Source organism: Pristis pectinata, chromosome 10, assembly GCF_009764475.1.
Source record: "Pristis pectinata isolate sPriPec2 chromosome 10, sPriPec2.1.pri, whole genome shotgun sequence".
In the NCBI taxonomy this organism is placed as follows: domain Eukaryota; kingdom Metazoa; phylum Chordata; class Chondrichthyes; order Rhinopristiformes; family Pristidae; genus Pristis; species Pristis pectinata.
In genome coordinates this window covers 84,736,520-84,762,097 of record NC_067414.1, presented here as the reverse complement: position 1 = coordinate 84,762,097, position 25,578 = coordinate 84,736,520, and the positions used below count along the sequence as shown (strand labels likewise).

Sequence of the window (25,578 nt, the reverse complement as noted above, 5' to 3'; positions counted from 1 at the left end):
GGCATTGACGTTGTCATTCAGGAGACCAGGAGTTAATTACCACAATACTGTTGGTGGACCTTACGCACTTTTTTCACCTGCCATCTATATCTTTTCTGTTAAACTTGATCTTCAGTTGCTGATAGAACTGTTTCTTTACCCATCAGATGCAGAGGAGTTTCTAATCCAAGAATCCCTTGTGTTGGTGCTAATTAACTCCTGGTCTCCTGAACGGTAACTTCACTGCCACGGTCAAATAGAATACAATCGTCTGGCAAGGAGGGAGTGGGGAAAGTAACTCCAACAAAGTCCTCCTGACACAATGCTTGGAGTTATAACCAACATTCTGCTTCAGTGTAGAGACGAGCACAAGACCTCATGGCAACATGCTTAGTCCAGGCACTAGTACCTGTCTGAGTGGGAGACCACACAGATATTTGCATAATCCACACTATACCCAGTCTGTTGGACTGACCACTTTTATCTGTTATCTCCATAATTGTGGCCCTGAAACAACAGTGGCAATAGAAACTCTGCTGCAAGAAAATCAACGTCGAAGGTCTCAAGGACCCCTCAAGTCGGCCCCTTGGAGGCAGCCTGACAACCCTCAACCAACAGGAGACACATAGTGTCCACAATGGCACGGTCCACTGCCCTGTCCACCTTCATTAGCATCTGTGAAGAGACTCTTGGCTTCTCCACTAGAAAACACTGGGACTGATTTGATGAAAATAAGCAGGAGCTGGTGGAGCTAATTCACTGCAAATGTGTGGTTCGTGAATGTTGTTATTAGCTGCCAAGGCCCTAGGCTCTGAAATAACCTCTTTACTTCTTGCTCCTACTATAAGGCATTCCTCCCATCCCATGTTTTTGACTGAGCTTTGCATCGTCTGTGACTCAGTGTCACATTTTAATTGACGGCCCTCCTGCAAAATGCCCTGGGATATTTTACCACCTTAAGTAAACGATATATAAAGTCAAATCTTTGTTGACACTTTGTGAGCACAGAAATGTACACACTTCCAGCAAGGTCACTGGGTGTCTATTAGCTGGCATCCTTGGCTAATTTATTATTCCTCTTCCCTACTCCTAAAGGTAGTGAGATTGATGCTGGTGCTCCACTTTGAGATAAAAGATGAAATCTTAGTGTGCAGAGTTGAATTCCACTCTACGTGGGATCTTTCCAACAACTGAAATACTGTTGGATTGTTTAATTATGTTTGTGAAGCTTGGTGTGCTCTGAACCGGGAAGGACTCTGCCAGCTTGTCTCATGTGCAATCTGAAATATGGAGGCTGCTGTGTTTTAATCTGCCTTTACCTGGGGGTTTACGATAGCTTTAAGACAATGCTGTGTCACAGCAAAAGAAGCAATTACATTGCACTTTCCTTCCAGGATATTAATTGAGAGAGCAGGAATATTGTATTGGTAATTGGTTTATTATTGTCACATGTACTGAGATACAATGAAAAACTTTGCATGCCTTCCATACAAATTGTTTCAAAACATAAATACATCGAGGTAGTACAAAGGGAAGAGCAATAACAATGCAGAATGTAGTGTTACAGTTGCAGAGAAAGTGCAGTGAGGGTAGGCAATGAGGTGCAAGGGCCATAGCGAGGTAGACTGCAAGGTCAAGAGTTCATCTTTATCATACTAGAGGTCCATTCATGATATAGAGATCAGCCATGATTACTGAATGGCAAAACAAGCTGAAGGGCTGAATGGCCTACTCCAGCTCCTGTTTTCTACGTTAAGGCACAGTAGTGTAGCGGTTAGCGTAATGCTTTACAGCGCCAGCGACCCGGGTTCAAATCCAGCCACTGTCTGTAAGGAGTTTGTACGTTCTCCCTGTGACTGCATGGGTTTCCTCCGGGTGCTCCGGTTTCCTCCCACATTCCAAATATGTACAGGTTAGGAAGTTGTGGGCATGCTATGTTGGCGCTGGAAGCATGGTGACACTTGCGGGCTGTCCCCAGAACACTACACAAAAAGATGCATTTCACTGTGTGTTTCGATGTACATGTGACTAATAAAGATATCTTATCTTACATACAGTTGAAATTGCCTCAGGTTTAAAAGCAGTGAGTTTCACAGGTTCAAAGGCAAATGTCTCTGTAAATGTTCTGCTCACTCACTGATTTTCTAAGATCCCCTTTGTGGTGGGGTTGGGATCAATCAACAGATTTCTATTTACGTTAACAATACAAAAGATGTTCTTTTTGTTGGAAGCTTTTGCAGCCATATATTTCGGGCTTTCCTGCACCCATCATCAAACCACCCTGCCTCCCCCACCCCCCACATCCTCATGCCCAACCTCCACCAAGCTGTCTGAATATTCTATTGCAGTACTGAGGGACTGCTGCACTGCTGAAGAGGCCATCTTATTGGATGAGGTGTTAGAGTGATGCCATATTTTGTGGTGCTTTTTTAAAAAAGAGCAGATGAATTGCTGTGATGTCTTAGCATTCACCTTTCAGTCAATATCATGAAAAGTTATCTGGTAATGATCTTATTGTTGTTTGTGGCCTCTTCCTGTACATGTCACCTGCTATGTTTCCTGCGTTAAAACAGACTTGTAGTTCAAGAGGCACCTCATTGGCTGTAAAGCCCCTTGCGGTCCTGAGGGTCTGGATAAAAAAACCAACCTGCCGTTCAGTACACTTCCCTGCCATCGTAACTTGCATTACAGTTCATTACTGGCTCCTCCTCTGTCTATGCCCTTACATGGAATGTAAGAACAGTACAGCACAGGAACAGGCCCTTCAGCCCACAATGTCTGTGCCGACCATGATGCCAAATTAAACAAAACCTATCTGTCTACACATGATCCATATCCCTCCATCCTGTGCCTGTCTAAAAGCTCCTTAAATGCCACTATTGTATCTGCTTCCACCACCACCGCTGGCAGCACTTTTCAGGAACCTACCACTCTCTGTGTAAAAAAAACACATCTCTTTTAAATTTTCCCCCTCTCACCTTAAAGCTATGTCCTCTAGTATCTGACATTTCTACCCTACGAAAAAGACTCTTATCTCTACCCTATGCCTCCCATAATTTTATAAACCTCTATCAGGCCTCCCCTCAGACTGTGAAGCTCCAAAGAAAACAATCCAAATCTGTCCAACCTCTCATAGCCCAGACAGTTTGGAGAGCACTCAGCAGGACAGGCTGAATCAAGGTTTCAGGTCCATGATCTATCACTGCAGCCCTGACAGGAGCCGTTCCTTTCACCAGCCCATACGTGAGGTGTGCCCCTCATTCACACCCTGTCACAGTAACATACTGGTAGGAGACCATGAGGCTGTGTTACTTTTGTTTCATGACTTTGCATAAACAGGAAGAATTAAATAAACTGCAGTGAAAATCTGTTTTCTTTCCGTAAATAATAAAAAAACAGATTGTTGTGACACTGGAAGGCTCCCACCCGCCTTTACCCCTCACATCTGTCAGACTTGGCTTCTGACACGCTGACGAAGGCAACAGCCTTGGTCTAGACTTCAGCTGCTGAAAGCTGATGACTGAGGGTTCTAAAGAAAGGTTGTTGACCCGGGACCTTAGCCTTGCTCCCCTCTTTCCCTTGGACTGGAGCTGGAGTTGGGTTGCCGAGAGGACACAGCGGGGGTGGTGAGTCCTGTTGGCTATTGTCCTCTGCATCATGGATGAACCCTACTGGAAATGTTGATGGCTGGAATTACGGAAAAGGGATTGGACAAACACATTTTCTTAACCATTGCTGAACCTTTAGTGGCAGGCAAGTTGGTAAAACCTCTCAGGTTGATGTTAAAGATGCCACAGCACTCTCTGGAGATCAGGAGGAGAATTATACCTGGTGACCTAGCCAGCGTTTATCTCTCAATCAATATCACTAAAAGTAGAAAATGCTGGAAACCCTCAGCAGGTCAGGTGACATCTGTGGAGAGAGAAATAGTTCATGTTTCAGGTCAATGACCCTGCATCAGTTCAGCTGAAGGGTTGTCGATCTGAAACATTAACTCTGTTTCTCTCTCCAGAGGCACTGCCTGACCTGCATTTCCTGCCTTTATTTCAGATTTTCAGGATCTGCAGTTTATTTGCTTTTCAATTACTTAGTACAGACCGACTGTAGAAGGTGGTGTGGTCATTGCCATTAGTGTTTCCCACATTACAACAGTGACATCTAAGATTTTTCACTGACTTTAAAGCGCCACAGAAGTAAAAGAAGATAAGATATCTTTATTAGTCACATGTATATCGAAACACACAGTGAAATGCATCTTTTGCATAGACTGTTCTGGGGGCAGCCTGCAAGTGTCATCATGCTTCCGGTGCCAAAATAGCACACCCACAACTTCCTAACCTGTACGTCTTTGGAATGTGGGAGGAAACCGGAGCACCCAGAGGAAACCCACGCAGACACGGGGAGAATGTACAAACTCCTTACAGACAGTAGCCGGAATTGAACCTGGGTCGCTGACACTGTAGTAGCGTTACGCTAACCGCTACGCAACCGTGCCTACGGTACCGTGCGTACCGTCCTGAGGTTGTGAAAGGATCTTTTTTTCCATGTGAATGATACCCAATTGTCATCCTCCTGAAAGGGAGACATAGATATCAGAGAACAAACAAAGGTATATGGAAGGCAAGAACCAAGGGTCTTGTTGCAATATTACTTCCATTTATAAATTTGGTTTAGAATGCTGATTTTGTGGTGGCTTTTATTTTTTGCATGGCAATCAGACAACAATGTAACGACCAGTGACAGAGAGAGGTTAAGGAGCCTGAGATAGATGTTGAATGTAGATTTGGGGGTCTAGGGAGTTCGACAGGTGGGTAGAGCAGGGAGGTCATGGTAGAACTATGTGGAGCTTGCATCTTCTCTCTGTGGCCGAATGGGTTCCCCCAGATGCTCTGGTTTCCTCCCACATCCCATGTGTAGGTTGTAGGTTAGAGGGAGGATGTAATAGCACCAGAGAGGGTGCAGAGGAGATTCGCTGGGCTGGGGAACTGTACTGGTGAGAGGAGACCAACTAGGCTATGGTTATTTTCTGTGGAATAGGCGATTTATTTGAGGTGACACAATTATGAGTGGCTTGGACATGATGAACGGGAAGGACCTACTCCCCATAGCAGAGGTGGATAACTAGGATGTGCAGATTTATGTTAACAGGTAAAAGCATCAGAGGCAATTTGGGGTGATTTTTTTTCATTCAAATAGTGGTGAGTGTCTGGAATTTACTGCCTGAGAGAGTGTTAGAAGCAGAGATTAACACATTTATAAAGTATCTGGATGAGGATTTGGGAAGGCGAAGGGAAGAGAGCTGGAATGAGCCTAAGGAGCACATTTCTTTGACCAGGGAACGACACATGGGCTGAATGCCTTCCTCTGTGTGCCACATACGTGTCTGGTTCTGTGGTCACAGTTCCTTCCAAACATCCTGGCTAGAGGAAGATTGAGGTTGCCTTCTTCCTCATGCTGGTGCAAGGACTGGTTTCCCGTGACAACGCATTGTGCAGCGTGCAGCAGGTCCCACCGAGCGCTGCGTGGTTCCTCTGCAGTGGTCCAGCCACTAGATGTTGTGCAGCACAGTGGCTTGTTCTGTCACATCTGGAGTTTCATTGGACCCATGCTGCACATGGTTGCTTGGGCTGTACCATTAGTGCTGTGTCTTGTTGCCCAGTAGCCAGACTCTGTTATGGTGGCTCACTAGACTGTTGCAGAATGAAGACATTGTGACTGTTGACAGGATGCCGGGCTTTGACATATACATGTGTTGCCTTTGGACTCATAAGCAGCTGGATATTGGGGGATTCTGGATTCCTGTATGGGGACCATGTGGACGCACGGAGCATCTACAGTGATGTGTGTGTGCATTCAGTGACAGCCTGCACCACAGGAAACCCTGCCACAAGCAAGGTCACACTCTCTGGTGAGGGGGAATGAGGTGTAGTTAGCTCACTCTGGACAGAAAGCTTCAATACTGATGTTACACAACATCAGATGGAAAACTGCAAGTTGTTGCAAATATCTCCAACCAGGAACGATTCGGATACATAAATGTCCATTGCTGTGGTCACCTTCACAGCCGCTGGCAATGCAGTCCTTGTCCTGCTCAGAAGCTGCATTTATGGTTGGAGCAAGTGACAGATTTCAGTGAGGACATCGTTGTTGAAGGCTGTCAATGTCTCACATATTGTCCATCATTGAGGTTCAGTAAGGCAAATGACTCCCTGAATACCCTGGGAGAATAGGCCTCCTGCGGAAAGCTCTGCTTCTCCTCCCCCTTCCAGCTTCGTTGCTGCCTGCTTGTTGCAACACTCCAGGGGGGAATGCCTACCACTGCACCCTCCTCTGACCACATCAAGAACCTTGATCAGCAGAGAGTCCTGCTGCACCTGCCATACTATTTTCTAAAGTATTATACGTCCCAGCTTTCTATACAACACAGAAAGCACTGGAGGAACTCAGCAGGTCAGGCAGCATCTAAGGAGGGAAATGGACAGTCGATGTTTCAGGTCGAGACCCTTCATCAGGACCGGAAAGAAAGAGGCAAAATAGCCAGTATAAAAAGGTAGAGGGAAGGGATGGAGCAAGAATTGCTGGGTTAAAGGGGGATCCAGGTTAAGGCCGGGGGTGGGGGGGGATGGTGACAGCCAGGTGAGGGAGGGGGGGAGAGTGGGAATGAAGTGAGAAGCTGAGAGGTGATAGGTGGAAGTGACAAAGGGCTAAAGAAGATGGAATCTGATCGGAGAGGACCGTGGACCATGGAATAGTCTTTCCATAATATCTTTTCAAGATTTCCTGATAAAGTCAATGCTTCCTGTAAAGTGCAGAAACCCCCATGGAGGCAGTGCTAAAGTTTACACTGACATAGCCAAGCAAACTGTTATTGTGGATTTGTCCTAATTGAGGAGTGGAACCCATCATGAGGAGTGGTTCAGAGGCACAGCTGGTGGTGACAACGGGAACAGTACTGAAAGAGACGAGCGGTCCGACCCGGCAGACCTGCGGAGGATGCGCGAGTGCCAGCGGGTCTACTCGGCCGCGTCCTCCACCAGGATCAACTGGGCGAAGTGTTCGGGTCTGCTGGTGGGGCCGTGGCGGGCGGACTCCCTGCCGGAGGAGCTGCGGCCCTTCGAGTGGAGCACCTCACACGTCCTCTACCTGGGGTTCTACCTGCCCCCGACCGAGGGGTCCTGGCTGGCGAACTGGCAGGAGTTGGGGGCGAAAGTCTCTGCCCGGCTGGGGCGCTGGTCGGGTCTGCTCCGGGCGATCTCGTACCGGGGCAGGGCGCTTGTCATCAACCAGCTGGTGGCCTCCATGCTGTGGTACCGGCTGGCCACGCTGGTGCCGCCCAATGTCTTCATCGCCACCACCCAGAGGAGGTTGACAGACTTCTTCTGGGGCGGCCGGAGGCACTGGGTCTCCACGGCGGTCCTGAGTCTGTCGTCGGCGGAGGGGGGTCAGTCGTTGGTGTGCATGCGCACCCAGATGGCGGCCCTCTGCCTCCGGGCGCTGCAGAGGTACCTGTACACGGAGCATCCCCCGTGGTGGCACGCGCTAGCCACCTACTTCCTCCGCCGGGGACGCTGCCTCCGGGAGGGGGTGCGTCTCCAGGTGGCGGGCGTCGGCCGTGCCGCTCTGCGGGAGCTGCCCGGGTTCTACCGGGATCTGATGCGGGTGTGGGGCACGGTGTTGTGCAGCGAGCGCGCGGCCGCTCCCCCTCCAGCCGCGGCGGGCGCCAGGGGGGTCCCGGCCACGCCGGCGCCGGCCCCGCCGGAGTTGCTGGTCGGGCCCAGGGCCTGGCGTCTCTCGCGGGAGGCGGTGCGGCACAACCTGAGCCGCCTGGCGGACACGCCGAAGGTACCATTCCGCGAGGCGCCTAGGCGGTTCTTGTACGGGCTGCTCCTGCACACCTTTCACCTCCTCGCCCTGGTCTGCCGGCCGGACACGCCGTGGCGGTCCGTCTTGCCGGCGGGCAGCGAGGGCGGTCCCCGGTGGGGGTCTCTCTACGCGGGAGTCCTCCTGCTGTACATCGGGGACCTGGGGTGGAGGGTGTTGCAACGGGCCGTGCCGTGCAACCAATTCTTGAGCTGGTTCACCGACACCCCGGCCGCCTGTCACTTCTGCGGCCAGGAGGAGACGGTGTACCACGGGCACGCGGAGTGTGAGAGGTTGCAGCCCCTCTTCGAGTATCTGCGGGGGCTGCTGCTGAAGTTCTGGTTGCACTTCAGCCTGGCGCTGTTGGTCTACGGGCACCCAGTGCGGTACAGGGAGGGGCGCGTGGTGGATCTCCTGGTGGGTCTCCTGCTGGGCCTGGCCAAGCTGGCCATCCACGGGACACGGTGGCGGGCGGCCGAGGGTACCAGCAGGTCGGCCTGCCTGCCCGTCTTCTGCGCTTACGTGTGTGCGCGGGTGCGTTTAGAGAGGGTGCACGCGGTTTCCGCGGGGTCCCTAGCTGAGTTCCGCGCTTGGTGGGCCCCTCAGGGGATCACGTGTGTCGTGGACGGTACGAACACGATTCTTATTTGAAGTGTTGCGTGTCGCGTTAACGGGTGTAGCATCGCGTGTGCGTTTCGTTAGTATTAGTTTGCATTCTCTACCGTAGTATGTCATTGCGTAGTTTCTTCTTTTCTGTATTAGATGTAGTGCTTTTAGTGAATAAACGTTTATCATTAAAAAAAAGAGGCGAGCGGTTTAGTGTCACGTTGGTGATTAATTGGTTGCTGCCGACATTGGAAGCCTCATCAGGCTTATTTATTTGCTATGCTCATTTATTGCTGGAGTTGGAAGGGATCATGCCCCTTGTCAGGAGGTAATTGACAATGTTCAGCAGAGAGAGACTGACAGACTCCTCAGACTTATTCTGCTGCAAGTGAAGCCTTGCCAACTCAATCACACTGACAGCTCCCCTGAACCGTGTCAACATCCCAAGCCTGGAGGAGAGTGCCTGTTACACCTCTGCCCACATGAGTTTAAAGTAGAGCAAACTGGGAGAAATCAAAAGTCTACACATGGAATCACGGATCGATATCTCACATAGGAAGTCATTCATCCCATCAATAATGTGCTGGCTTCTTGAGAATTATCCACAGTTCATTTCCCCTATTTCTACACATCCATACACTTGTAATCTTCCTTTAAAGTACAGGCACTCCTTGATTTACGAAAGTTCAATTTACGAATTTTCACCATCATGTCAATGACTCTCTTGGGTAGGTGTCCTCGATTTACAAACCTGTTTTTCATTACAGTGAATAGCTCGTCATTCTCTGCCTATCGGAGTATATCGTGCCAAAGTACCAACAATACATTTTGCCCAGCATCTTCCAGTTATGAAAGTTCATTAAGGAAACCCTTCTTCCAGGAATGATGTCCTTTTATAAATGGGAAAAGGCTGTATTTGTTCAATTCACTTCTGGAAGTTACTTCTAAATCTGCATCCCCACACTTTTAGCTTGAGAGTTTCAGTAATAGCAACAAGGTGTTTTTGTTAAAAAGCTCTAACAGAGCAGAACATCCCAAGATGCTTCACAGGAGAGATTATCCAACAGAGTGAGACACAAGGCACATGAAGAGGTGTTAGCACAGACAGCCAAAAGCTTGGTACAAATGGGTTTTCGCCGGGTGCTCCGGTTTCCTCCCACATTCCAAAGACGTACGGGTTAGGAAGTTGTGGGCATGCTATGTTGGCGCCGGAAGCGTGGTGACACTTGTGGGCTGCCCCCAGAACACTCTACGCAAAAGATGCATTTCACTGTGTGGTTCAGTGTACATGTGACTAATAAAGATATCTTATCTTGGGTGTTAAGGACTAGAAAGAGGCAGTGAGGTTTAACAAAGAAATTCCAGAGTTTTTGAACTCAGCTACTGAAAGCATCTTGGCAAATGGAGCAATTAGATTTGGGGCTGAGCAAGAGCCCAGAACTGCTTGAGCATTGGTACCTCAGAGGATGAGTGGGCTGGAAGAGATTAGAGAAGGGAAGGTGTGAGACTGTGGAAAGATTTACAGACAACGTCAGAGTTTTGTCATGAGGGAGCTGCTGAATGAGAGCGAGGGATGAGTGGGCTGGAAGCAAGACACTGACAGCCTGGTTTTAGATGGCCTCAAGTTTATAGGGAGTAGATGAAGGATCAGGCCTGGAGGTAACAAGACCACTGGTGTGAAGTTCTGCAGCAGATGATGAGATCATGTTCCACATCACAACACTTCACAGTCTGAATGTCATTTCAGCAAACCACTTGTCTCTAAATTCAACATATTGGCCTCCAGAAGTGATATGGTCCATTGTCTTTGCCAGGCACAAGAACCTCGAAGCAATTGTGCTCCCTGACGGATGTGCCAGTGGCCTTCGCAGTGGTGTGACAGGGACTATTCTGGTGAACCTCAGTGTATCCCGAGGCCCAAGGCTTAAGGTGTTCCGCTTTCCCGGGAATAAAAATGTGCCAGCCAGCACCAAGACCAGGTGTGGGAGGATGTAGTGGAGGGAGAGAGAGCCAGTGGTCTGGGGCTGGTTTGGTGATAGGTGGATGGATAATGTGGGAGATGGAGATTTCTGGAGATCGGTGCTTTCATCAAGGAGCCGAGGAGATTGCCAGGATTGGAGGAAAATTGAAGGGTGGGTTAGTGATGCGCTGGTCGCTGGTGTTGTGGGGGTACAGTGCAGGAAGGATAACAGGGAAGTGTCCGACTTCCCTTTGTGGCCCCACTCCGGTGCTCACTCCCGGGACAACCTGGTCTAATTTTCCCCACAATGCTCGAAAAGGAGTGCTGTGCAGGGAAGTAACTGGATGCAGAAATGCACAAATGTCACCCACACCAGTAAGCACATGGCTGAATTTCCAGAGTGATGCAAGACAACTCTGGAATGGTCACTATCTTATTTCAACCCATGGTCATTACATTTGCAATATGAAATAAAGAGTGCAATGCAATCTAATTTCCATTTGAGTTTCTGATCACCTCAATATGAATAAGATTGCTGGAAGTACTCAGCAGGTCAGGCAGCATCTGTGGAGAAAAGAACAGAAGTAATGTTTCAGAACGATGGCCTTTCTTCAAACCTGCTGAGTATATCTAGTATCTTATGTTTCGGTTTCATTTTACTGCCATGTGCAGATTTATGCATTTTATAAAACCATAAGATATAGGAGCAGTATTAGGCCATTTGGCCCATCGATCTGCCCTGCCATTCAATCATGGCTGATTTTCTTTCAACCCCATTCTCCCATCTTCTCCCCATAACCCTTAACCCCCTCACCAATCAAGAACCCATCAATCTCTGCCTTAAATATACCCAATGACTTGGCCTCCACAGCCCTCTGTGGCAATGAATTCCTCAGATTCACCACCGTCTAGCTGAAGAAATTCCTCCTCATCTCAGTTTTAAAGGGACCTCCCTGCTGCCTGGATTAGAGAACATGTTTTATGAGGAGAGGTTGAGAAAGTTAGGGCGTTTCTCTTTGGAGCGACGGAGGATGAGAGGCGACTTGATAGAGGTACATAAGATTATGAGAGACATAGACGGAGTGGACAGCCGACACCTTTTCCCCAGGGCATTAATGACCAATACTAGAGGTCACCCATTTAAGGTGCGTGGAGTAAAGTTCAGGAAGATGTCAGAGGTAGGTTTTTTACACGGAGAGTGGTGGGTGCCTGGAATGCATTGTCAGGGGTGGTGGTAGGGGCCAATACGTTAGGGTCTTTTAAGAGACTCTCAGATAGGCACATGGATGAAAGAAAAATGGAGGGTTATGGGAGGTAGAGAGAGGGGGATAGATTGAATGTGGATAATGTTTATGGCACAACATCGTGGGTGGAAGGGCCTGTAATGTGCTGCACTGTTCTATGTCCCTTTATTCTGAGGCTGTGCCCTCAGATCCTAGACTCTCCTACTGTTGGAAACACCCTCTCTGTGACCACTGTATCCAGGTCTTTCAGTATCCAGAAGGTTTCAATGAGATCAATGAGATTTTAGTACATCTCTCCATTGACTTAGGATCAGCTTCACTTTGCAGGACTGATATCTCTCTAGAGATGTGGGGAAGGAACTAAAGCAATCACTACTGAGAAGGTATATAATCCTCATGTAAAATACCACATGGATGAAATTCCCGAGCTTAGAGGTGGAGAGGGTACAAAGGAGATTCACAAGGATGTTGCATGGGATGGAACACTTTAGTTGTGAGGAGAGACTGGATAGGCCGGATTTGTTTTCCGTGGATAGTGGAGGCTGAGGGGGACCTGAGAGAGGTATATAAAATTATGAGGGGCCTAGATGGAGTAGACATGACAGAGGTGTCTAAACCAGGGGGCATAGGTTTAACGTGAGGCGTAGGAGGTTTAGGAGGGATTTGAGGGAGAATATTTTCACCCAGAGGGTGTTTGCAATTTGGAACACGCTACCGGAGAAGCAGGTACTCTCACAACATTTAAAAAAGTACTTGAATCACTAAGTGCTAGCAAATGGGATTGTATAGATAGCTAGTTGATGGTCGGCACAGATGTGTTGGACCGTAGGGCTTGCTTCTGTGTTGTACCACTCTGAGAACGCAAAGCTGACCATGTATCACTAAAGTAATCATTGAGGCATAGGTTGCAAGCAACTATGATTACGCTATGGGTGATAGATTGTCTGGGGGTTTCATGCACACTAACTGTAGTTTGTCTTTTTATAGTCACTTCGTTGGCACATAGCACTCCAACCATGGGTCAGTCCACGGCATTCCCTGGAGGAGGAGGCAGCTCGGTTCCTGGACTATATCAGCAGTTCTCAGGTGGGTCTAAAACATAAGAGAACGGGAGCAGGAGTAGGCCACTCAGCCCCTCAAACCTGCCCCACCATTCAATGTAACGATGGCTGATCTGGCCCAGGACTCATCTCTTCTGTGCCAGTTCCCCATAGCCCTCAATTCCCTGGTTGGCTAATGGGAACGTGAACCAGAGTGGAAGTGTGGCAACAGGTACAGTCATTGCCATCAGGAAGGAAGCAATATAAATGGAGCCTTGCATCTCTTCTGGCTGCAGCAAATGTAAAGCTTTGCTGTGTTTTTTCGCGAATTACAGCTGCTGTTCTGGAACACAGCGAGTCCAACAGCAATGAGTTAAGTAACCAGTGAAGTGACTTCAGTCGTGTTAGTTGAGGAAAATTCCAACTGTGTGTTCTACACCAGCAGTGAGAGGCATCTTCCCACATCTGAACTGATGCCTACCCTGCTCCTATTACCCAAACCAGCTTGGCTCTCTCACCCACTTCAGGTTCACATTTGCTCCAGGCACTGCTGCCTCTGACTGCACCATGTCCACCCCTAGTGCCGTCTGACTCCGATCTCCTTCGAATCCAGAGAAGATGCAAACCCCAACCTTCAGTTCTACTTCATCTCGCTGCCTCTTTTTGGCTGGCAGCAGGCAGTGAATTCTCAGTGCAACAAACAATCTGCTGGAGGAACTCAGCAGGTCGAGGGGGATGTGTGGGGGGGTGGAAAGGAATTGTCGACGCTTCAGGTCGAAACCCTGCATCAGGACTTTCAGTGGGTGGCCACAAACTGACTGCTAGTGGCTACTGGCTAAATGGTGGCTGGCCCTTGTCTGAGTGGTGGCCATTCCCTGTCTGGGTGGTGGCCATCTCCTGTCTGAGTGGTAGCTGTCTCCCGTCTGAGTGGTAGCCATCCCCTGTCTGAGTGGTGGCCGTCTCCTGTCTGAGTGGTGGCCGTCTCCTGTCTGAGTGGTATGTGCAAACATTAAATTAGGAGCGAGATTGGGCAACTCAGCCCTTCAAGCCTGTACTGTCATTTAGTAGGATTATGGCTAATCTGATGGTAGCCTTGGCTCCACATTCCCATCTACCCGGGTAACCTTTCTCCTCCGTGCTTATCAAGAATCTACCTACCTCTGCCTTAAAAATATTCAAAGACTCTGCTTCTACTGTTCTTTGAGGAAGAGAGCTCCAGAGACTCAGGACCCTCAGAGAAAAAATGTTGCCTCATCTCTGTCTTAAACGTGAAACCCCTTATTTTTAAACCATGAACCCTCGTTCTAGATTCTTCCATAAGAGGAAACATCCTCTCCACATCCACACTGTCAAGACCCCTCAGGATCTTGTATGTTTCACTCAAGTCCCCTCTCACTCTTCTGAAGTCCAGCGGATAGAAGCCAAGCCTCTCCAACCTTTCCTCATAAGACAACTGACCCATCCCAGGGGTTAGCCTAGTAAACCTTCTCTGAACTGCTAATGCATTTACATCCTTCTTTAAATAAAGAGACTGATACTGTACACTGTCCTCCAGATGTGGTCTCACCAGCGCCCTATATAACCTAAGCATAACCTTCCCATCTTTATACTGTATTCAACTTCCCAAATAACAATATCATTCTGGTAGCTTTTCTAATTACCTGCTCTACCTACACATGAACCTTTGCAAATCAGGCACCAGGACACCCAGATCCCTCTGAAATCTCTCACCATTTAGATCATGTTTTTTTTCATTTTTCCTGCCAAAATGGAAATTTCTCCCCCTGACCCGCCCTGCCCCACACTCCATTTACCAGATCTTTGTCACTCTCTTAACTTACCTAAATACCTCTGTAGACACAAGAGACTGCAGATGCTGGAATCTGGAGCAACACACAAGATGCTGGAGGAACTCAGCAGGTCAGGCAGCATCTGTGGAGAGAAAGGGACAGTCGATGTCTCAGGTCTGGACTGAAGGATAGAGGGGAGATGGCCAGTGTAAAAAGGTGGGGGGGAAGGGGTGGAGCAAGAGCTGGCGGGTGATAGGTGGACCCAGGTGAGGAGGGGTGAGGGGCAGATGGAGGAGGGGAGAGTGGGAATAGTGACAGAGGCTGGGAGGTGATAGGTGGAGGTGACAGAGAGCTTCGGATGATGGAATCTGATAGGAAAGGAAGGTGAAGCATGGAATCAAATGAGGGATTGGGGAGGGCAGATGGGAACAGCGGAGGGGGGAGGGGACCCAGTGGGAGGAGTGTGTGGGTGAGGGGCAGATGGACTGGGTGGAGGAGGGGAAAGAGATGGGGTGATGGGGAGGCTGAGGTGACTGTCAGAAGAACGGGAGAAAAGGGATAGGGAGGGGAACTGGTGGGAGGAGTGTGTGGGTGAGGGGCAGATGGGGGGAATGAGGGGAAAGAGATGGGGTGATGGAAGCCAGTTGTATCAGGAGGAGAGAGAAAAGAACAGAGAGGGGAAAGGGACAGAGGGGGAGCAGTTTACCGGAAGTTGGAGAATTCAATGTTCTTGCCGTCAGGTCGTAGACGACCCAGGAGGAATATGAAGTGTTGTTCCTCCGGTTTGCATTTTGCCTCACCGTGGCCGTGGAAGAGGCTGAGGACAGACATGTCAGTGTGGGAATGGGGAGCAGTCGCCTAGTCTGTATCAGGTCTCACCAATGTAGAGGAGCACAGGATGCAATGAACAAAGCCGGAGGATTTGCGTGTGAATGTCTGCCTCACCTGGAAGGGCTGTTTAGGCCACTGGATGGTAAATACCTGTCGTATCCTTCTTATCTCTTAGCAAACTACTTTTCCACTTATCTTTGAGACATTAGCAAATGATGACATCACTGACGGACTGTTGGCCGGCTACTGATGAACTGTCAGTGGCTACTTGCTGACTTGTGGTGGCTATTGATTGGCTGGTGGCCTACATCTGGTGACTACTGGTTGACTAGTGGTTAGCTATCAAATGAACGGGGCCCACATATTAACTGACTGGTGGCCAGCTATTGATCAACTGTTGGCAACTGCTGACTGACATGTTGGCGACTGGTTGAATGGTGGCCAGTTATTAACTGACTGATGACTGGTTACTGGCTGTCTAGTTGTCAGCTGCTAGCTACTGTGGACTAACTGCAGGCAGCTGTTTGACCCTGAGCTTGCTGGAATGGCTGTGTATTTTTGGGCCCATTATGTTTAATATGGAATGGATTGTGGTTGCTGCATCCTGTGTGTGACTTAATATGGAATGAATCCCACTAGCCACATCCACATCCAGGGCACTCTGCATTCTACACCTAGTGAAACTAGAAGACTTATCATTATGGCAACCCTGTGTCCAACGAGAGCAGTATGTTTACATAACATTGGAAGGTGATTGGCAGTGGGATTTGAGTATTTGGGATTTTGTGATGGATGGTGCTGATTAAGACCAACAATTCCTTTATTGTTTTACAGTACCTTAACTCAGATTGGCTCGGTATCAATTGGATTATGTGTGTCTGGATTATGAATGTGGCAGACCACTTAGCATGTTACATGACATTTCACTGGATGGGTGGAATTTCTGCAACAAGTGTTCTGTGATTGGATCTTTTGTGTTGGAATTTCTGCCGGCACTGGAATGTCTGGCACATTTCCTACTGTTTGCTCTCTTTCAACTGTTCTCTATCTGATGCTCAGGTCACTGAAGTGACAGACAGGGCTTTCAGTCAGAACCTGAAACATTTTTTTACAGAAATACAATCAGAGCTTCTGCAAAGGAGTGCTTAGCAAACTAACCTTCTCCTCTGGGTTCAGGTTCCGCAAGGCTGCAAGGTCCAGTGAGGTGAAATCTTCCCCTCCGCTATGTGCAATGTTGTTGCTGCAGTCTTGAACAAACTCTTAAAGCTGTAGAACGTAAGAAATAGGACAGGTATAGGTCATCCGACCCCTTTGAGCTTGCTCTGCCATTTATCAAGATCATAGCTGATCTTCTATCTGCGTGCTATTTTCCTGCACCGTCTCTATATCACTCTACTCCCTTAATATCCAGAGATCTATTGATCTGTTATGAATGAACACAATAACTCAGCCTTTGCAGTTCTCCGAGGTAGAGAATTCTGAAGAAATTCTCTTCATCTTACTCCTAAGTGGCTTACCCCTTATTCTTAAACCCCTCAGTCAATGGATATATCCTCTCTGCTTCTAGCCTGTCAAGACCTTTAAGAATTTAGTACCTGTTGATGAGATCTCCTCTCATTCTTCTAAACCCCGAGAAACATAATCGCTGTCTACTCAATCTCTGCTCCTGCAACAAACCTGCCATCCCTGGAAAGAGGATTACACAATTGAAAATTAACTTTACCTGAAGTAATGACCATTTTTGCAATTTAATGATATGGTAATTTTGTAAAGTCCATGCATTAGGAGGTAACCTAAGCAACTGGGGAAGGTTCTGTGATGATAGCGAAGGCTTTTATTAGTCTGGGAGCTTACCCTGCAAGTGACCTCGTTCTGCTGAAGCTCACCTGGGCCGGATATCGACAATGGTTAAGGAACATTTTTTGCTTTGAAACTTCGTGGACAAAATTTGTGAGAGGCTGCAAGGTCAAAATGCTGTTGCTGCGGTCAAAGTGCGGTCTTTGGTGAGCATCAAGCTTTGGCAGGGAGGGAGGGTAGTGTCAGGTAAGGTCTCAGAGTCTTTCTTAGTACAAGGGTCTGGGATAAACGATATGGAAGCTTGGGCAGTGGTACTCTCCCTACAGAATGTGGAATATCAGGGACATTTCCAGTGTCAAGATGAAGGGTCACGACCCAAAATGTTGACTGTTCATTCCCCTTCACAGATGCTGCATGGCCCGTTGAGTTCCTCCAGCATCTTGCCTGTTGCTCCAGATTCCAATATCTGCAGTCTCGTGTGTCTGCATTTCAAACGTCCCTGGTGACTATACCTGTGGGAAGTGTGTCCAGCTGCAGCTCCTATCAGACCACACAGAGCAGCTGAAGCTGTGGTTGGACTTGCTATGGAGCATCTGGGATGCAGAAAAAGTTGCAGACAGCACCTATGACGAGTTGGTCACACTACAGGTATAGAGAGAAAGGAGGTAGATGACCACCAGAAAGGGCAGGAAGTGCAGGAGTCCCCTGTAGTCTTTCCCCTCACAGACAGGTATCAAGTTTTGGATATTGTTAGTTGGGGGGGTGGCCTCTCAGAGGCAAGTGACAGCAGCGGGTAAATTTGTGCACCACAGGAAGGGAGGGAAATGTCTAGATGAGCAAAGTGGTGGGGGATTCGTTAGTGAGGGAAACAGTAAAGGTATTTCTGTGACTGAGAGTGAGTCTCCAGAATGATATTTTGCCTCCCTGGTGCCAGGGTCCAGGATGTCTCAGACTGGGTACTGAATGTTGGTACTAATGACATAGGTAAACAGGGGATGAAGTCCTGCAAAGTAAGTTTAGGGAGTTAGGCAGAAGGTTAAAAATCAAGAACTCTAGGGTCAAAATGTCGGGGTTACTCCCTGTGCCACAGGCTAATGAGACAGAACAGAAGAGCACTGGCTAAGGATCTGGTGCAAGAAGGAGGGCTTTAGATACTTGGATCATCGAGATCGCTTCTGGGGTAGGTGGGACCTGTATAAGAAGGACGAGTTGCACCTAAACTGGAAAGGGACCAATGTCCTTGCTGGGAGTTCTGCCCTTGCTACCTGGGAGGGTTTAAACAAATTAGGCAGGAGAGTAGGAAGCATAGGAGCAGAGCAGTAGGTGGGGAGAAAAATGTAGAGGAGATTCATCAGGATGCTGCCTGGATTGGAGGACTTTAGTTATGAGGAGGGACTGGATAGGCTGGACTTGTCTTCCAAAGGGCAAAGAAGCTGAGGAGTGACTTAGAGGTACTATATGTAAAACTACAAGAGGCATAAAAAGGGTTGATAGAATTTTCTTCCCATGGAGCAGGTATCAAAAGCAAGAGGGCCGTAGGTTTAAGGTGAGAAGAAGTTTTAAAGGGGATCTGAAAGGAAAGTTTTTACACAGGGAATTGATATCAGGAACTCAACTGCCAGAGGTGGTGGAATGAGATAAAATCACTACATTTAAGCGATATTTAGACAGGTACACGAATAGGAAACGCATAGAAGGATATGGTCCTAATGCAGAGAAATGGGATTATTGTAGATGGGCAAAAAGGTCAGTATGGACGTGGTGGGCTGAAGGGCCTGTTTCTGTTCTGTACAACGCTATGACTGTGTGACTCTATGAATTCAACCTACAAAAAAACATGAACCTGATTAGGAGAGTCCAGAAGCAAAGCTGGGCAGATGCTGGAAAACCAGAATGAAACAAACTGCCAGCGATGCTCAGCAGGCCAGGCTATGTCCGTGCAGAACAAAACAATTAACATTTCAGGTCAATGACCTTCCATTAGATGGAGCAACACAACTGGCAGCTGTTTGGATCCTTGGAGAAGGGTGGTTGATAGCCAGGAGGGGAGAGGGAGGAAGCCAATGTAAATCTCATGTGTGTTCAGAACTGGGGAATCTGAAGCTTGCTGGAAGGTGCAAGGCATTCGGAGCAGGTGCAAGCATAACATGAAGTTGGTGGGAAATAAACACGAGCTGGCAAAATTTAACTTCTTAATTCTTTGGAATCCATCAAAGGTTGAGCTGTGTTCCTCAAGCAGCTGTCCCTGTCCAGCTGCAGTGCGATCCTGATTCTGGTAATGTGTAGGACAGCTGCAGTAGCCTCACACCTACATCTACATTCTGCCCTCTGTTATTCATTCACAGGATGTGGAAGTCACTGACAACATACGTCCCTAATTACCCCTGATGAGGGGAGAGGCACGCCACAAATGCCCCCAAGCTGACTACGTTAGAGAACGCATTACCCCTCGTGCTTCAATCTGTTCTTGATAGCTTAGTTGGCAGGCAGCAAGGCATGGTTGTGTGTGGAGGAAGCCGAGCTTTTCTCCGCTGCTGGAGGTGACAAGCTGGCACTGAAAACTGCATCAGGTGAGTCACTGACCTGATGTTGGAAAAACACAGCAGTACCTGGGACTGTACAGAGAAAAGGCAAGCTGGTACCTTAGGGCTTTTGTCTGAGCAGGCACTAGCTCCCAGAGTGTTAGTCTGGCTTATTAGTAAATTGGTAAATTGGTTTATTATCGTCACATGTACCGAGGAACAGTGATAAACTTTGTTTTGCGTGCCATTAATACAGATCATTTCATCACATCAGTACATTGAGGTAGTACTAGGGAAAAGCAATAAAAGAATGCAGAGTAAAGTGTTACAGTTACAGAGAAAGTGCAGTGCAGTCAGGCAATAAGGTGCAAGGCTATAACGGGTAGATTTTGAGGTCAAGAGTCCATCTTATCCTATTAGGGAACTGTTCAGTTTTCTCATAACAGCGGGATAGAAGCTGTCCTTGAGCCTGGTGGTACATGCTTTCAGGCTTTTGTATCTTCAGCCTGATGGGAGGGGGGAGAAGGGAGAATGTCCGGGGTGGGTGGGGTCTTTGACTATGCTGGCTGCTTTACCAAGGCAGCGAGAAGTGTAGACAGAGTCCATAGAGGGGAGGATGACACCTGTTCCATATTTACTATTTCGTATTTCCAGGATTTTATTTATTATCTCTTGTGCTGACTATATCATTTATCATCGATTTAAGAAAAGTGGAAGAATCCCACAATGCCAGAATTTTCTAATCTGTAGCACACATCCAATACAACTTCAACAGTAAAATTCTTTTTTTAAATAAATCTTGTTGATAGAGTTAAAATAAAAATGAGAGACTTGTTCCGTTTTCCCCTTGAAATCCCAGAATCTCTCCTCGGAAAGCTCAGCAATGCGAGATTGCTCGCCTGATGCAACTTATTGCACTGTGGCACCAGATAAAGGATGAATTATTTCAACAGCTGGATGCTCAGTTCACCGGGCTTGGATTCTGGCTCCAGAAACAGTGCTAGCACGAGTCTTCACATCTGCACAATGTCTGTCCACATGCTGCTGTGGATAATAACCTCATCATTAAAGAGATCACTGGGATGAGTGCCATTGTCTGCTCTAGCTTGCTCTGCTCGGGAGTTCTCTATGAAAAGCAGCAATGGATTTGGCTGTTGCAAGAACGATTTTGTTAGCTCATGGCTGATCTGTACCTCAGGCTGATTTGACCCTCTTTACACCAGATCCATTGACACTCTGTAGCCAGCAACATTTTCAATCTCAGTCTTGCAGATTGTGTGGGGAACCAGCCCTTCATTTATTCTCCCTGTTCAAGAGTTTCCTCACCAGAGGAAATCGTTTTTGTGGATCTGCCCTTTTTTGATTACAATCACCCTTAGACTGCCTTCTAAACTCATGGTGATATAAATCACATCGAAACAGCCTCAGATCTAATCCTGATCGGTGTTGTATCATGCTGGTGAAGTTGTAGTATAGCTTCTTAGTTACCTCCTTGAAAAACTCAATTGCTCACAGTCACCCAGCACCACACATAGATTACCCCTCTGGTCCATAAGGGGACCCACTCTTTCCCTGGCACCTGCTTCAGTTTTTGGTTTTCAAGGATGTGAAAGGTTTGTGGGTTCCTGAAGGAAGGCCCCAGGGCTCTTGATATCAGACTTCCAATTCTTCAGAAGAAGTTAATCCAGGTTGGTTTAAGACTGAGTTATTACATGACCTCAATGTTGCCTCAAAATTATTCTAACTCTTCCAACATGATCCCCCGAGAAACTTTCACAGGCAGCTCATCACTCATTGAGCAATGGTGTAAAATCAGTTTGGAAAGTCCCCAGTGCTCAAAGCTGAGTTACTTGATTGATGAGACTTGCCAAGCACTCATAGAATCATAGAGAGATACAGTGTGAAAAGAGGCCCTTCAGCCCACTGAGTCCATGCAGACAATCAACCACCTATTTATCCTACATTAACCCCATTTTCCTGACATTGTCAACTTCCCGCCCCCACCCCAGTTTCTACCACTCACCTACACACCAGGGGCAATTAAGTTACCAAGCCACATGTCTTTAGGCTGTGAGAGGAAACTGCTGGAAACCTATGCAGTCACAAGGAGAATGTATAAACTCCATCAGACAGCACGCGAGGTCAGGATTGAACCCAGGACTCTGGTACTGTGAGGCTGTGGCTCTACTCGCTGCACCACTGCGCCACTCCACTCACCTGGGGCATAACACCAACACCCACTTTCAGTTACCAGGTACCAATCACAATAGTTAGCTTTCCTGCCAGTGGCTGTACTGGAGTTACATTGCAACCAGCCATTTGACCCAACCAATAGTTCTTACAGTCCACGTGAGCTGGCAATTCTAATCAGATTCTCACGCCCTGTTTCCATATTATCCTCTCCTCTGGACTCCTTTCTACCTGGACCCATGATCTCTACCAGCTCTCCTGTTTAACCTGGTATCTATGGTTGATTGTACGTGACCTCTCAGCTACTGGAAGCATTTTTTATGTACGCTGTTCCCTGCCTTCAGTGTTTTAAACACTCCGCCCAACTGTGAAGCAATCAGCATTGTTAATCGAAATGAGCTAATTTTTCCACATAATGTTGAAACCCACCCTTCTCATAACTGACCTCACCCCAACGGCATCAGTAAACTGTTTCCCTCGAGCAAACCAAACTGATAGAGGGAGCCGTATTTATAGGAGGACTGGATCAACTCCACATCCGTGGCCCCAGCCAAGGAGTTAAAAAAAAACTCATTTTGGCAGGAATGAAAGGACAAGGAAACAATAAAAGTGAAAGCCAAATTGAAATGATTGCCTTCGGTGTAACAGAAATTCCAGCAGAACATGAGAGTGTGCAATATAAGAAGGGGTAATATAAGACTGTCCAAATTCTAACCTTGATCTGAACCCTTAGAATAAACTCCCGAGTGTATTGTCCTTCACAGTTATCATCAATGGTTAAAAATGCTTTCTGTTCCAGTGGATGATGGGCTCCCAGCGATGGGCCAAAATTACCGAGGTACTGTACTGCCTCTGGTAGTGGAGTTCATGAGACCTCTGAATGTCTGATAAGAACAAGGATGGATCCCTTTACTTGGACAGCACATTGGCCAAATCTGCTGAAGCACATAGTACAATGAATGCAACTCCAAAAAGGAGCTCAATACCATACAGAACAAAGCAGTTCGCTTAACTGGCAACCCATCCACACCTTAAACATTTGCTCCCTCCACCACCACCCCAGGGCTGCAGTGAGTGCCACCTTCAGACACACTGAGTGGCTTCTTTGCTGGCACTTCTCAACACACGCACACCTCTGCCTCCTGGAAGGGCAGGAGCAGCAGGCATTTGAGAGCCCCACCTCCTGTAAGTCAATCCAAGTCACACGCTACCCTGACTTGGAAATGTTTGCTCTTCCATTGACAGACCCGTGGAGCTTCCTACCTACCTAAGTGGCATTTTGAGGGGTTTTTAGATAGACACATGACTATGTAGGGAATGGAGGGATTATGGACCATGTGCAGGCAGAAGAGATTTACTTTAATTTGACATCATGTTCGGCACAGAGACCTTGGGCTTTAGGGCCTGTTCCTGTGCTGAACTGTTCCATGTTCTAATAGCACCTAAGGTGTGACCACACAGCACACCACCTTCCTTAGGGAAAAAAGGGTCAAGCAATGAATGCTAGCCATGACCACATCCCTGGAATGTTTACGAAGAGTTAGGAACGGTCAGGACAGGAGAGCAGTTGTCCCCTCTTACCTTCATTTTCTCAGTAATTGCTGGAGGATCTCTGACACCAGAGATTATCACAACTACTTTGTTTTTTATTATTCCCTATTCTGTCTCAAAGGGCAACTATTATCTGCTACCCTGATAAGGTGAAAATAAGGTGAAGATAGCCCAAGGAAGCAAAGGGAGACCTTCTTGCAACTCTCCCTCCTAGAGTGTGTTGGATTTTCAGAGGGCTTTCAATAGCATCTCACACATGAAGTTGGTCAATGAGGTTAGAGCCCAGGAAGTTAGAGCTACAATATTGAGATGGATTGAAACATAGAAATTTATAACATAAAGAGCAGCAGTAGGTCATTCAGCTCTTCAAGCCTTCTCTACCATTCAGTACAATCATGGCTGATCCTCCACCTCAATACCATATTCCTGCTCACTTCCCATTGATGCCACAGAGTTGTGATTTGATTATTGGACAGAAGGACTAAGTGGGTCATTCAGAGGTTGGCAGTGATATAAGTACCATTCAGAGGTTGGCAATGATGTAAGTACCATTCAGAGGTTGGCAATGATATAAGTACCAGGTGTGCTTGCTGGACATGATCTCAAAGGCTCCACCTGATGAGATTGATGTAAAAAAATCTATGTGTGAGAGAATTCCAAAGGTGAATCCCATGAATACTTAGATTTTGTAATCCTGCCATAAGGTGATTCTTGGGAACAGAAGAAAGCAAGTATTTAGCAGCAATGGTCTTTCACAGATCAAAGGAGGAGTGCTGCAATAGGGAGGTTCAGTCCTGATCTCGGGCGCTGCCTCTGTGTGGTTTGCACATTCCCCTGTGTCTGCGCTCGTTTCCTTCAGGTGCTCCGGCTTCCTCCCACATAGAGTCACAGAGCAATACAGCACAGATACAGGCCCCTTGGCCCAACCAGTCCATGCCGCCCACGTTGTCCACCCAGCTAGTCCCAATTTCCTGTGTTCGGCCCATATCCCTCCAGGCCTCTCCCCTCCCTGTACCTATCCAAGTGCTTCTTAAATGACACTATTGGACCTGCCTCACCCACTTCCTCTGGCAGCTCGTTCCATATACTCACCACCTTCTGTGTGAAAAGTTGCCCCTCAGGTCCCTTTTAAATCTTTCCCCTCTCACCCTAAACCTATACCCCCTAGTTTTGGATTCCTCTACCCTGGGGAACAGACTGTTACCGTCCACTTTATCTATGCCTCTCATAATTTTAAACACTTCTATAAGGTCGCCCCTCATTCTCCTGTGTTCCGAGGAATAAAGACCTATCCTGACCAACCTCTCCCTATAACTCAGGCTCTCTAGTCCTGGCAACATCCTTGTAAATCTTTTCTGCACTCTTTCCAGTTTAACCACGTCTTTCCTATAACAAGGTGACCAAAGCTGTACACAATACTCCCAAGTGCAGCCTCACCAATGACTTATCCTAAAGATGTGCCTTTACATAGGTTAAGTGGCCAACGTAAATCGCCCCTACTGTGCGGGGAGTGGAGGAAACTGGGAAGAGGTGATGGGAATGGGGGGAGAGTAAAAGTGGGGTTAGTGTAAATGGGTGGTTGATGGCTGACGGGGACTCTGTGGGCCAAAGAGCCTGTTTCTGTGCTGTATGACTCTTTGATTCTATTAAATGGCAGAGCCAGAGGACCTATTGGACAGGGCAGAATTCCCAAGGTTTCCCAGGAACTGCCCTACATGCCCTCTCACTAGCAGACATGGTGTGCGGGGCAAGTGCAGGCAACGGGAAAACCCTTCATTCCCTGCCCTTACAATCTCAGGTTGTCCAGTTTGAATGTAACCTGACAAAAACTGGGTTGAAACTACCCAGTGTCATTTCAGTTACATCCCTGGCGGAAAGAGAAAACCTTTACCCCACCAGTTTGATCTCGATTCAAAATACGGCTCTAGAGACAAAGCATTAAATTAACCCACTTGGCTTCTTAAACCGATGTTCAGAAATAAAGGAAAAACTGAAACCGTCAAAGTGGTTTACAATATAAAGCTCATCAGTAGTTAACTTGGAAATGTAACATACGCAAACCCTTCCTTTCCTTTTCAAAGTAGGCCAACATTGTATATAATTATCCTCAATCCCAAGGATCGCTGAAGAAGAAGTAATTAATCACTCTTTGGATCAAATTAATTACATGTGTGTGTTCCGGAAGATAGCTGGCTGGCCATTGTGTAA

The 25,578-nt window shown here is 47.5% G+C and overlaps 1 protein-coding gene across 2 annotated transcripts in view; it reads left to right on the top strand.

The window, feature by feature from the left end:
• The window catches only part of mettl24 (methyltransferase like 24), a 102,024-nt gene that overhangs the window by 20,571 nt on the left and 55,875 nt on the right, over positions 1-25,578 (top strand). For both annotated transcript variants that reach the window (XM_052024943.1, XM_052024942.1), the window contains exon 2: positions 12,637-12,735. Coding sequence is in view for 1 of the 2 variants with exons in the window: in XM_052024942.1 (XP_051880902.1) it covers positions 12,637-12,735 (99 nt within the window). In the remaining variant the exon portion in view is untranslated. The remainder of the gene's footprint in view (positions 1-12,636; positions 12,736-25,578) is intronic.